Source organism: Crocodylus siamensis, chromosome 3 (assembly GCF_052110815.1).
Source record: "Crocodylus siamensis isolate JL-2025a chromosome 3, ASM5211081v1, whole genome shotgun sequence".
NCBI classification, from domain to species: Eukaryota; Metazoa; Chordata; order Crocodylia; family Crocodylidae; genus Crocodylus; species Crocodylus siamensis.
In genome coordinates this window covers 117,352,015-117,366,689 of record NC_143397.1, presented here as the reverse complement: position 1 = coordinate 117,366,689, position 14,675 = coordinate 117,352,015, and the positions used below count along the sequence as shown (strand labels likewise).

Here is a 14,675-nt window from a genome sequence, read left to right as displayed (position 1 = left end):
AGACTAAAAAGGCATCAGTCCTCGACCATGCTGAACACAGCTGCCTCCAGCTGGCAAGTCTGTTGTGGTGAGTGGAGGGGGAGGAGAAGGGGCATGGGAGGGGACAAATCAATGCCCTCACAGAAAGGGTGGGCTGAGCCAGGCTGCGCTGCAGATGGACAGCAGAAGGCGCTGGGAGTGAGTGGGGGCTCTGCCAGGGCAGGGAGGGCGCAAGATGCAGGTGCAGCAGTGCTGGGAGTGTGGGCTATGCCCTTCTACCACTTGCCCAGCCGGGGCAAAGGGAACACAATGTAGGCATGGCTCGCTCCAGGTGGAAGGTGCTGGGAGTGGGGGCTATGCCCTCCCACCACTCACCCAGCTGGGGTGGGAAGGCACAAGACAGTGCCACTGTGCTGCCTCAGACAAGCGGTTCACAGCATCAGAAGCCACTCCAGCCTCCCCGTGCCTCCCGGACAAGCTGTGGTTTCACCCTGCCGCACCCAGCTGGACGAGCAGCGGGAGAGCATGGGGGTGGGTGCGTAGACCCAGATCGGGAAAGGTCTGGCAGCAGGGGATATGGGGAATTTTAGGGTGACTGCAGTCCCCCCACAGCTCCTGCTCCACTGCACTCTGTGCCAGACCTGTGCTCCAGGCTGTGCCTGGGGCCAGTCATCCACAGCGCAGCCCTGGCTCCACCCACCCTGCAGAGTGCAGCCTGGCAGCAGGCAGCTAGGACTAGCCTCCCAGAACACAGCCCAGCTAAGCCCACCCCGCGCAGATCCGCACGCAGTGGTACACAGTGGCAGAAGCCCCCCTCCCTGAGTCCCATGCCCCCCTGCCCCAGCTAGGCAGCTTGTCCCAGCCCCAGCCCCAATCCCTTCCTCACTAAGGGGCATTAATCTGCCCCCACCACCACACTCCTGCCTTCCCCCCTCTGCCCACCACAACAGACTTACCAGCTGGAGGCAGCTGTGTTCAGCATGGTCGAGGACTGCTGCCTGTTTTAGTCTGTGGCCAAATCTCTGAATCGGCGCTGAATCTTTGAATCTGATTTGGCCAAATCGAATTGGAACAGTGACTTGAATCACCAAATGGAATCATTGTCCCACCAAATCGGCTGAATTCAAATAAAATACTTGCCACTGTGCACAGGCCTACTGAATAGTAGTGTATCTAGGGTAGATAAATGGAGCAGCTACCCTGGGTGCTGACTTGGGGGTGGGAGCAGAAGAAAACTGCTGCTGCTGCAGCTAAACAATTGCATCAACAGTACAGCAGCAGCCAGAAGTTGCCACTGCCTCCATGGCCACATCCCTATGAGCAGGAACACGCAGTTTGCAGCACCTCAAAGCCTTTCGAGCAGCTGGAAAATACACACAGTGCACATGAATCCAGTGTGGCAGCAAAATTAGATACTGGGAATAGATACTGGGAAGTCCCAGTATCTAGAAGAAACATGGAAAAAATGAGGCTGCAGCATGAGCAGCCCCAAACTGGAGCCTGTCTGGTCAGAGCCATGCTCCAGTTGTTGGCCAGGCTTCAAGTGGTTGGATGGTCACCCCTGCAGCCCCAGGAGTGGCATACAAATATGTGCCACTGCTATTTGGCCCTGGGGATATGCACATTTCCACTCATGGGGACATGCCCCATATATTGCAGCTGCCCCAAGCACCCAGCTACCTTATTATGCCTCTGCTACTGAAGGGATAAATCCTTCCTGCTGACATTTTTGTTAGGTTTAAAATATTCCCAGTAATAACTCAGGATGAGAGAATTCTAGTTAGAGGGCATTATGACAAACAGAAATGAAAATTATACTGATATAAAAGATACTTCTTATCAAAATCAGCTGCAAAATATACTGGATAAGGAATATGTTGAACATCCAGTTTAGAAGTCATCAGATCTGATATCCTCACTCAAAAAATATTTTCTTCTAGGAAAGATTATAATCCTCACATCGGCTCCTTTCTAGCCACAGGAAGACCAGCAGCAACCTGCATGCCCCTCCTATAACTACTGGCTCAGCAGATATGGAAAAATGCTGCTCAAGGGGAAACTGACCCAAAGAGTCAACACAGATCTTGCCAGAAAGCTTCAGTAAAAAACATGGCCTTTTCTACACAGAGTATGGGCAGAGCAGCAGTCTTCTGGCAGCTCTGCAGGCCTCCACTACAACAACGGTACTGTCAAAGTGTGACTTGCATTCTGGCAGCCAGCACAAGAATGCCTTCATGGTCCTTCAGCCGGCTGCTAGGAGAAGCCTTGCTCCAGTTCACAGAGGTGCAGTAACTGCTGGCAGAGTGGAGGGTTCTGCCACCACAGAGGGGCTTGGAGTTGTGTATACACTTCCAGTTCTCCCAGCAAAAATTCGGAGGGTAGATTAAGGCAAAGTCCCAGTTAATCAAGATTCATAGTATTGAGGAAGTTTATATTGATTAACATGAGATAGGAACAACTCATAAATAATTTAAATATTATTTGAAGATCCTTCCTAATAATACATTTTATAAGATGTTGCTGTATTTACTAAACAGTACTAAAGCATATTTTTTCGGCTTTTCACATCCCTTCCTTGATCTCATGTTGCAATCATTTCCTTCAATACAAGAATCTAGTTCATGCTTACATTTTCCATGGAAAAATAAAGCACAGTTAAGGCATGCTATGAAACTCATAATTGTCTCATTGTTTAGTAAATTTGTTAGAAAAAATGAAAGTAATGCTAACAGAGAGAAAAATGTGTCACTTCTGTTACTCTAATTTTAAAAAATGCAATGTCACAGCCAGTTTAAACTTAGTAAAAAAATGGCATATAATTAATGTGGCATTATAAAGTATAATAAAAACCTCATATGTGTGTGTGTGTATGTACACATACATTATATATATATAAAAATAAAAAAAAGAAAGTTATCAACTATATCTATTAATTGCTAATTGTTAAGAAACTAATAAGAAAACTAAAATTGGGGTGCTAACGCATCCAAATCACTAATAAATGATTGTGTATATAGATATCTGTGGCAAAATTTTACTTTGCCCAACAGGATTAAGTTTTCCTACAATGCATGTTCAGAATCATTTTTCCTCCCTAGAGGATATCCATGTCCTGGACACATGTTCTAACCACTAGCACAATTATGGAGAAGTAGGAGTTTGGTACGCAGATGTAGTTGTCCTTTACAGTCATTATCTGCTCAGATCAGAAAGTGACACCTTGCTAAGATGTATATATCTTAACACAATCTAGTGGAAGAAGAATTTGGATCAGACAGAAGTGTCTTAGCACAGTTTTCAGGGGTGTTGGTTGTAGCTGTGTTGGTCTAAGGACATAAGCAGACAAGGTTCTTTGAGTAAATGTGGTATCTTTTATTTGACCAACTAAATAATTGGAAAATTGCTCTTTGCAATCTTTTGGGCACAGACACCCTTCTTCTGGTATAGGGAGAGTTTGGTGTTGTTTTGTGTTCTCCTGGATGGAATAGAAGCCAATATACAAAATACAGGTCTGTGAAAATTCAAATATGTGGCAGTGAGTATCAGAAGTGATGGGAGGCAATAGGTGTGAAACAGGTAGGTGGTGGGGATGGGGAAGAAGGGAATGTTGACCTGGTGAAAGACTGTAGCTGGTAAAATGTAGATATGTTACCTGGGGTTACTGGATGGCAGGCAGGTTATAATATACCATAAATCCAATGTCTATATTTAGTTCATGATTTTTTGTATCCAGTAGATTTATGAAGTAAAGTTCGTAAGCTCACCTACAAAAGGTGTTTTGTAAATGCCCTTTGAGGATTGAGAGATTGGAGAGAGTGTGGTTGTCGTGTAAAAAGTGTGCACCCACAGGTAATTGGGTATTTTTGTCTTTGATAGATTTTAAGTGCGTGTTCATTCTGATATGCAGTTATGGTTTGGTTTTTCCTATATATTTTCCATCAGGGCATTTAGTGCACTGAATTAGATGTATAACATTTCTGGAGGTGCAGGTGTAAGATCCAGGAATGGTGATAGTTCTGTTCTGGGGTGTAGTTATTGTGGGAGTGGTGAAGATGTGCTAGCAGGTTTTACATTTCTTGACACAGCATGGTCTGGATCCATTCTTCTGAAAATGTGAATTAGGGTACTCGGTCATTTAAATATTTTAGAAAATGTTAATTGCCCCCATCAACACAAAACTTGACAGAGAGATGGATTTCAAACAGATCTGGTGGAATGGGTAAAGTTTGCTTCTTTGTTTCCCTAATTGCCACACATTAAACATTAATAACTAAACAAACTGCACTGTAATGCCATTAAATTGCTATACATATATGTACAACAAACTCACAAACACACGGAAGTGAAAAGGTAAGGTTTTTCCTAGAGGTGCATTCATCACATTACAGTATCTCTACGCCACAGATCACACACAATAATCTTAATCCTGCCACCTAAAAAGCCTAGCCTCTTATCATATGCTTTGACTACCCTTCTGAATACAAACTTCATCAATATCTTTTCTCAATGTAGCCAACTACTACACCAATATCCAAACGTAGGGGAATAATGATATGCTAAACTAATACATAGAGAATGGAGAAAAGGTGTCTAAATTAAGGTGGAGCATGCTCTTTGTGGTAATGGTCAGGTGTATCCTTAATTATTACCAAGGGTGGATTTTAAAAACAGGATCTACATTATGATGAGTGATGCCAATTGTTCTTATTTGCTGATAGGGCTTTGAAAAGCACCTAACACTGCGATGCATGCAGTTGTATAAGCAGCAAAATGCGTGACAGCACTGATAAAATGGCAGCAGCAGACTTTTGAACTAAAATACAATTGGAAGTGCTTTAGTTCAAAAGCACTCCGCCACCATTTTCTACATGCTGACATGTATTTCGTTGCTTATACAACTGCCCGTGGCACAGCACAGTTCGCCTCGGCTTGCATGTGGAGCACACTCAATTAATCAAGTCTGCTCCCAAGCAGCAGATCTCCAGTGCGTCATGGGACAGAAAAGTATGTGTATAAATGCCCATGCTCTTTAGCTAATGCACATTAAAATAGACAAACACGCCTTTTTCTAGTGTCTCACAATGGAAGTATTAGATTTAATGCACATTACCTAAAGCACATTACTAAATGTATAGACATAAGTATATCCTACCTCACTTTGGATGATGTACTGGTAACAATATATGAGTAACAGTATCATTAGCAAATTAAAGTAGTAATTAAAAAAATATATCTAACTCCTGCAGGTTTGTATATAAGATTAGAATTATTCTCCAAGGCAAGACTCAACTAGTATAAGCAATATCGTTTCTACATGCTTGTACTGTAGAACCCAGGTAATTTGCATCCAGGTGGTTCACAACTTGCTTATAATTCAGCAGGTTGCTGAATTAAGAATGATCTGCTAAGATTTTGTTGTGGTTTTTACTTCAAGGGGCCTGGATACGCCCCCCCCTCAGCTCAGCACGATGGAAAGGGGGGGGGGCTGCTCTAGCTACCCCCCCGCCGCATTCTAGCCTGAGCCCCTGTATTTCTTCAGTCCAGAGGGGATATCTGTGTGGTTACAAACTGGTTTAGCCTACTCAGGTTAGACTAGCCTGCAAAGACTGAATTAAATCAGGCTCAGGCTTTATGAATGTCTGCCCCTAGCCTAAATGTCTGGCAAACATCAAACAGGGCCCTAAACAATTCACCCAGAATCCCTCTGTCAGCTCCTCTCTTAGCCTGGTACATATGATTATGAGGTGGAGCTGGATGAGACTGCCCTATGTCTTATCTATATATCAATTTATGGAGCATCCTAAGACTTGTGACAAAAACACCTGGTTGCAGTCATGAATGGGGGGGGAGCTAATCAGCATATGGATCCTTTGTGTGCGATTGCGGGGGAGGGAAGGCTGCAGTACACACACATACTGAACAAAGCTGAAATATGAGGTCACCATAGCTTGACTATTGACTCTGGTAGGGCCCAGCTCAATGAACTATACGGTAAATCATAAGCTTTTTGGCTTTGGACTAATAGCATGCAAAGTTTGTACTATATGCAAATGAGCGCTAAAGTGCTACTTAAAAGTGTGTTTATACACTACCTGTGCTAAAACTTACAGCAGTTTCAAAAGAAGGTAAAATGCATCAATTTTGGATGAATTTGGATGAATAAAGTCTATGGGTAATATGTGCAAATTGCTATAGCTACATTTATTCCAGGGTCAGTTTTTTTCAAATTTGCTGCTCACCTCCATGTGCTCAGGGAAAGCAGGGTCTGAAAGTAAGGAGAAGAGGAAGGGGTTGCACAGGGGAAAAGATGGTGAAGCAAAGAGGCTACCTGACCCCCAAGATTTACCTTTCTTGCTGTAGCAGTGGGAAAGAGATAAATTCAAGGCAAACCTCCAATAACTAAATTCTATATATGGAAAATTATATCAATTTTATGAATTTCCCATATATAGAATCTAATAACTGGGGGAGCCATCTTTTTTTCAAGCAAATATGGTATATTCCATTATCGGTAGGAAGGATTGGATGGTCTTTTCAATCTCCCAATGCCATGTCTGTAGAATACTGTGATGGGACCCTGAGTGCAAACTCCTCATGCAGTAAGATATTTAATTAAAGGAAGCCAAATTTCAGGGATAAAAAACCCAACTTTAATACTTAAGAGAAAACACTACAATAGAATTGGGGAAGGCAGAACAGATAATAAATGTTCAAAACACACTACTCTTAACGTTTCATCCTCACACCCGGACCGAGCTTATTTTCAAGTCCACAGCTGGTTCCAGTGGCAGATAGTCTGTCTCTGCAGCAAAACTCCCCCCTCACTCCCAGAGGTCTTGGCTTCTCTGCTGGCCCTCAGCAGGTTGCCTCTACCCCACTACTCCAGTCTTTTCAGCCTCAGTCCCCACATGGCAGACTCCCTTTGTCTCCACTCTCTGGGGCTTCACACCAGCAGACTTCAGTATGCTCCAGCAGGCCAGAGACGCAGGTAAGGCAAGCGTATGCACTCTCCCCCCAGCCTTATTATATCCCTTCACCCAGTTTTTAGAAAGAACTGCAGTTCTCAGGAAAGGGGATCTTCCAGCACCATCCTGAGGGTAGAGAGCAATAAGCTAGGCTACAACCAGTCCCTCTCTAGCCATTAACCCCACCAGAACAAAACCCATCCAAAAAAACCCCTGACTTTCAACAGGGAAAGTCAAAGCAAACAATACAACCACACAATTGTCACAAATACAGATAGAAAGGAAAAGATCCATACATTTATCAATGTTTGAAGATGTCCACGATAGCTGGGTCAAACCTGGTGTGAGAGCATCCTCAATTTGTCCTATAAATGGTTTCATCAGTGGTTCCAGCATAGCTGGAATTCCATTTAAAAAATTACTGTAATCAACCACGAGACCCTGAAGCCTGCAAGATATTAGCACATTTTTTGCAGTTAGCAGGCATTTGCATAATTTTTTCAATACACTGAAAATATACATAGCTGTAAGCATACACACACAGCAAAAAGTCTGTACACTTTGGATCAATATTCAAAACAAGAAACCATACCTAACTTAACAAATTAAAAGCCTCTTCTCTCCTAACCCATCCTAAAAAAAAAGCTTGGAGAATAGATTTGCAATGATTGAATGTCACTGATTTTGAGCATAAAGTCCCAAAGGGAAAGTGTGTTCCAATCTAGAATTTCAGATCGAAGACACTCTATACACATTCGTATTTATGTATTTGATTACTCTATCCTAAATGCAGGGCTGTACTTTGCCTTACTGAATTTCATCATCTTTATTTTATATCATTTCTCCAATTTATCAAGGTCATTCTGAATCCTATTGCTATCCTCCAAAGCATCTGCTCCCCAAAACAATTTGGTGTCACCTGCAATTTTACTGTCTGTGCACTTACATCCATACTGCAAATCACTAATGAAGATATTTAGTTATGCCAGGCTCTGGACAGATCCCCAGAGAACCCCACCTGGTAGCTTCTTAACTGCTGCAGCAGCCCTAACTTAGAGTTATCGCCATACAGGAATTAGAGTGTTGTTATAGCCATAGCTGTCCAGGAAATTCATGAGTGACAGCAGGGGCGAGGGGTGTTAATATCTCTTAGGCCCCTTCCAGGTGTTAATTTAATTGCAGGACGGGTTCTGAGGAATGTTATTCTGGGTTCCAAAACTCGCATGGCCTATTATGCCATGTTCAATGTCTGACATGAAAGGAGGTGAAATTTTTGGGATCTGAGATAAAATTCCTCAAATCCCATCCCAGGTGTGCTGGTATGCTTACAGGTCAAATGCTCCCTGATCTTAAGTTCTGTGTGCCCCATGTCATTTAAAGCTCTTGCGTGATGCCCAGAACTGGGGAGATGCTCCCCATGAACCCAGACACTTAAAGGGTGTATGTGCAAACTTAGGAAAATCTGCAAATGAAAACAAAATCTAGAAAGTGCTGACTTACTTCATCTGATGTGTTTTAATCTGGTCTGCTTCTGCAATCAAGCCAAGCAGAACATCTGGAACTTCAAAACTAATTTTTTTCAGGTATTTTGTTTCATAAAGTACTTCAAAGACCATGGAATCCAAATTCACAAATAATTCCTTCATGTGCCATAACACAGACAAAAAAAAGAAAGCCACATGAACAAAAGGTGACAGCTTCAAGTTCAGGCGTAGTATAATTTTTTTGGAAAACATATAAAAGGTAGCAAAGATGACTGGCTAAGATGTTGAAAACAAGAGTTTACATTTAAGATAAGATCCTATTCCACTTTATTCACCAGGTAGATACCTGACTTCACATGTATGCATCTGGCTGGGTATTAAACCCGAAATTGTAGCCAGGTAAAAATGCTCTAAATGCTCGAAGTGACAAAAATGCTAAGGAATCTGAAATATTAGGCTCTAATCATCTTTCATGAGGTCCAATTAGCAAAGCATCCAGAATGGCATATTTTGGCCATTCTGTGGTACAGCTCCTAATCTTTACAATATGGGTAATAATATTTTCTTATCTAACCAGTTGTAAAGGCAAATTCACTAAAGTCTATGAGGTTCTCAAACAGTGATGATAATGAAAAACCCTTTGAGGTAGTCAAAAACTGCATATCTGTTGCAAATTTAGGTAGCATGTTACAACTAACACAAGAGACCAAACAAAGTTAAAAAATAATAACTATCGTCTTTGCTGAATACTGTTCCTTACGTACGAGTGGGTTTATGAAAAAATATCTTGTGAACAAAGTCCACATTGTAACATACATACAAAGGGAGGAAAAAAATTAAGATTACATGGATTAATTTTAGAGTGCTTGACTTAGCAAACTTGTTGGCATTCTTTTAACATAGTTTTCTACCTGTGTATGTGATATGAATAACATAGCCCACTTATGATAAATGATTCAACTGTTCTTCAAGAAGTAAATCCTATGTACCACTATTCTATTTATTTTTATTATTTTTAAACATCTTTACCTTGGTTTCTGGGTGTCTGACTAGTAATGAAGCATGCAGTCCATTCTTAGCTTGGTCAGCGGACTTGTACCATACTCTGTGATAAAGGAGTTCATACTCTAATAGAACTGCAGCCATTCTGTTATAGCTTTTAACAACCTTCTTCATCTCTGGAGTCTATAAACCATAAGAAATTCATTTTAATAATGTTATATTCTCTAAATTAATTAAGTTGTGTCCTAAGACATACACTCACTACAGTTGATAAAACAAAATGAATGTGGACCATAACATTTAGATGATGAGAAAAAAAGAAAAAAGAATTGAGAGAGATTTAAAATTAAATGAAAGGAATATTTTAAGCCCTCTAGTGATAAAATTTCTGTCTTGATTTTTGCCATTGCTGTGTAGAGAAATTCTACACTATAATTGCAGCTGGCATGTGGAATTTCATGGGAATCAGTTTCTTTTGGGGAAAGCTAGGATGGCCATCTGTCTTCACAGATCACATGAGACAGCTCAGTATTTCCTGTCACTAACCATAGGCCTATTGGGTGCAGCAGGCAGAATCCTGAATGTGTGTACATGTGGCCAATGAGAAAGCTGGCCTGGCAGCCATGATGGGGAGACTCTAAATGGCAAATGGGCTACTGTTGAGGAAGCTAGGGAGTGAGCCCACAGAAAAGTTATTGTGGAAGAAAAGAGCTAGTTGGGAAAGGAAGCTAGGCAGAGAGTCTGATGAGGGTGTAGTTACACATTACCTTTTCAAACGTGTTAAATGCTCTTAAGGTAGAAAAATCCACACATTAAGGTGGGAAGAGTTGAGCTAAGTACCCTCTGAGCATCTCAGTGGTCTCAGGAACTTGTTACACATTAATTTTAGGTGGCTCCTGAAGCTCTTAACCCTTGGATTTGCCACACATTAACACCTGAAACTAGCTACACCACTCCAGAGCAGATTTACCTCTAATCTGTGTTACCCAGCTCGTGTTCCACTAATGTGGAGGACTGCAACTTGGGTAACTCACTTCCACATTAGTGTCCCAGGATGCAGTATCTCCTCTCCCACCTTGTTCTGTGTGGACAAACTTTCCACCCCTGGACTCAATTATCCAGGTGACAGTTCTGGTACCAAGCCAAATTCCCCTCCTACTCACAGGGGTGTGACCTTCCCAGCCCCAAGGGTGCAACCCCATGCAAATGCCTGCAGAGCACATGCCAGCTAGCTAAGTCTCTGAGTACAAACAGGTCCAGGAGTGGAGTCTGAAGGGGGTGAGGGAGAACAAAGTATGGGCATGATCTGGAGTTTCCTTCCAAGGGCAGGGGCAGAAGTTCCCCCCACCAGCACCTTACCTCACCTCTCCTACCTCTCAGCCACCCCAGGCAGCATGACTAGCACCCCCCCACATCCCAATCCCAAATTCCAATTTATTAAAATATGAGACCTTCTTTAATTTACTTCTGCCTTATTTCTTTTCAAATTCTTTTTGTTTTACTTTTTATTTTATCCTTTAGCTCAGGGGTGGGCAAAATGCAGCATGGGGACCAGATGCAGCCCACCAGGCCATTCTACTGGCCCACGGGGACCCTAAAAATTTAGAAAATTAATATTTATCTGCCCCTGGCTGCCTGTCATGCAGCCCTTGATGGCTTGCCAAAGCTCAGTGAGTGGCCCTCCACCCGAAATAACTGCCCATCCCTGCTTTAGCTGCTGACTTCCTTTGTTTCACCACCCTTCCTCCACCCCCATTTCCTTGCCACCTTCCATTTTATTACCTGCCCCCACCCAATAATTCGCTACCTCCCAAATTCCAAGGCCCCCCATCCCAACCAACCTCTCACACCCCCCCACCTAGAGCAGGGATAGAAGCCTATCCTGACTCAGGAGCCCTGTAGTGGCAACTCACATCCCTAGTTCCTAGTCAGGCCCCTGCTCATCAGCCCTCTAGTGGCAAGTCACAGCTGTGCAAGCGGGGGACAATCAGAGAAGGTTTTTAGCCGTATGGTGTAACTGCTCCAAACTTAAGTAAGCACCATCACCAATCAACATCTGAGCAGCTTGAAGTGCAGTGTGTAACAAGTCCCTCAAAGATAATCTTCTTCATACAATAATTCTGGTATTAGGCAGCTTGTGTTGCAGTAGTGTCATTCTGCTCCACAAAGCTAACATCAGAAATGTGCAGTCCTCCAGTATCCCAGGAGGCACCGTTCCCAGTTCTCCACACATGGACTAGCTATCCTCTCAGACTCTTATGCCCTAGACAGACAGCTATACGTATCAGAGAGGGTTTTAACTCTTAATGTGCGACTGCTCACGGCACTTGTTAACTTTAACACAACCTAACATTCCTTAGAGTCATCATGTGTTACCCGTAATGTGCAAAAACACCAAGTAGTGACAATGGCGCAAAAGCAGTGGTCCAGTAGGAGAATGTGAGTTACAGAGGAAAGCAGTGCAACCTGGGATGGATCCAAATCAGGGCAGAAGAGGTAGACTGAGTCATTTAGTGGGAACAAAGAGTAGAGAATGATGTCAAAGCCTGGAATACCAAGGGAAATAGCTGTAATGAGCCCCAGACAAAACTCAGGTAGGCTAGTAAGGAGACATTAGAGTCTGAAAGTCAGAACTAAAAGTTGCAGAGGCTTAGAAGTATGAAGTACTAAAAATACGATACAGTACTGGTACTTGTTTGAAGTTTAACATAAATTTCTACCCTCCACCTGTTACATTTCTAACCTGCAAAAGCGTGGTTTTCTTTTTGAGGATTTTCATTGGGTGTTCTATCTTTCTGAATAGTTGCTGAGCCCACATAATCTTCCCGGTTACCTGAAAATTAGTGAGATTTAAGCTTATATGTCCATTAACAAAAAACAGACAAAAAGTAATAGTTTTTTCCTGTGTCATTAGTTTCATTCTCTTACAGGTGGTATGTTACGAAGGATAGGCGGATTTTCCTTTTGCTTCTGGTAGAGTTTTCGAACCAAGTCTAAATCTCGGCTGTATCGCTGAAGGACAGTTATATACTTCTCATTAAGATCAATGTGGTCTTTACCTAACTGTTCAAACTGGATCAACAGTCCCAACATCTGTTCAGTCTAAAAAAAGAGATGGATATTTACAGTAAATGTTCCATCCAGGCGAAAATTGTTTAATAAGTTGTAGTCATTGTGTGTCTCTAATCCTTTCTATTTATAACTGATAATATTTTGAATAGAGAAAAATCTGATCTAAATGGGACAGTCAATTCAATTCCCATTCAGCTGATATTTATAATAGTGTGAATTGTTCCCAAAAAAGGCCTTCATAGGATAAAAGGTGACATTTTATTTCCTGCAGACACTTCCCTAAATGCTCAATCTTATTTTTATGCACAAAAATCTGTGCTTTGGGTATAACTATGCCCTCAGAAAGTTTTTGCTTTTGCAAAGGAAACAGTGTGGGCAGATCCTGGGCATCAACTATGCAGATATTGGGATCTGCCCAGATGCCCTGCTTCAGAGTCAGGGCCCAAAACAAGAAACTGTACCAACTTTAACAAAATGGTTGGCAGTATTGATTTCAGGATGTGACAGGGTGAGGGGTAATAAGGGGAAGGAAATCCCTTGCTTGCCCTCTCTCATTCCCTGGCATTCCCTGTGATATGCAAACAGGCAGCCAGTGGAGAGTTATTAGTGTGGCCCTGAATAGGCTGACCATAACCTAGCAACACAGAGAAAACCAGGAGAGCCTTGTGAAGCTGCAAGGGAGAGGAAAAATTCATCTAAGATACCTAAAAGCTGACAGCTGGATAACAAGCAGGCTGACTGGCAGCCTGGGGAACTGATGTGAGACTAAAGACAGACTGTTACCTACCCAAAGATGAAGAGGACATGGAAGTTCCTAAAGAGATGGTGAGTGTGTGGCTCCCAGATTTTCTGTTGTTTACTTTGCTGAACTTGTTTCAATCATCAGCATGGAGGTTATTGCTGGAGTGTAGGGGGAGGAGGAGCTCCCACTTGCCATTGCTCTGCTACAAGTACACAGAGTGCCATTTGCACATTCACAGTACCAGTTGACTAAAGAGAGTTTTTTTTCTTTGTTCGAGGCAACACTGAGTTTGGGGCCAACCCATTTTATGGTCTCAGACACAGAGCGAACTCAGACTATAAACATATCTGTTTCCCTTAAAGGAGACTGTGCTAGGGCTAATGACAGAACTGTTGAAGGGGAATAAGCAACCCAGTTGACTGTACTATACTGAAAGGTGAATCACCTCCATCTGTACTGATGAAGCAAGTTGTGGTGGGCAAGAATACAGAGGCGGGGATCACCTACAGGGCAAACTGGGTCAGGAATAACAATACATTTGCACCCACCCGTGACCCTTTCACAAATATCCTTTTTGATTTGGTAAGAAGAGCATTTGAAATACTATTGAAAAAATGTTCTGAAAGAGCCACTGATTAAAATTTTTAAAACTGAACACAGGTCTTTTTTTAATAAGCTGGATTTTAATTGCTTAAATTTATTTTCACCATCTGATCCTCAATAATTCTTACACTGAAAATAGTTGGGATAAAAAAATAATTTGGAAACAGAATAGGCCCATTCTATAATAAAAACAAAAAGCACGGCAAGATGTTCAAGAGGGACTGCTGTGGCTTAGCTCTTCCAAAGAATGACATACATTTTTTACTTGCCAAAGTACTTACAGTTAAGGGTTTCTCAAACCAGGAATCCATGAATTCTTGGACTGTCTGGTACAGAGCTTCAGTTTGCTTTTTAAATTCAAGATAATCTTTTTCAAACTGGAGAAAGGAAAAAAATGCAATTGGCTATATTTTCCCACGGACTTTTAAGCGAAACCACCCTCTTGCATTCTGGCTGTAAAAGCTTGGACAGTGTCTCTTGAACAAAAATGCAAGACAGTGGCTGGGACAAGACTGGGTTGTGGTGACAAGTCTGCTAAAAGAAAAATCAAGTCGCCACAATGGCTGAAATCCATTAAGGCATAGAGACAGGGGAGCTTCAGGTACCCAATACCAGACCCAGGCCATAAATTAATAAGAGTGATGGTTCCTCTAAAAGGAAAATTATTGCAGAGACCTGGCACACTCATCATATGTGTAGCTAAGACAGCAAGAAAGCGGCTATGCCAATGTAAACAGAGAAGGCAAGAAAACAACATACAATATAAAACTACATAAAACTTAGAACTTCATACAACCTGGATACCAGAAAACCACAAATACATTTCAA

The 14,675-nt window shown here is 42.2% G+C and overlaps 1 protein-coding gene across 1 annotated transcript in view; it reads right to left on the bottom strand.

The window, feature by feature from the left end:
• LOC149868730 (dynein axonemal heavy chain 5-like) overlaps positions 1-14,675 on the bottom strand; it is a 265,120-nt gene that overhangs the window by 226,802 nt on the left and 23,643 nt on the right. Inside the window, exons 14-19 of the mRNA XM_090037668.1 lie at positions 14,129-14,224; positions 12,359-12,532; positions 12,174-12,263; positions 9,458-9,613; positions 8,445-8,584; positions 7,241-7,392 (exon numbers count right to left, since the gene is read on the bottom strand). Coding sequence (XP_089893794.1) covers positions 7,241-7,392; positions 8,445-8,584; positions 9,458-9,613; positions 12,174-12,263; positions 12,359-12,532; positions 14,129-14,224 — 808 coding nt within the window. The remainder of the gene's footprint in view (positions 1-7,240; positions 7,393-8,444; positions 8,585-9,457; positions 9,614-12,173; positions 12,264-12,358; positions 12,533-14,128; positions 14,225-14,675) is intronic.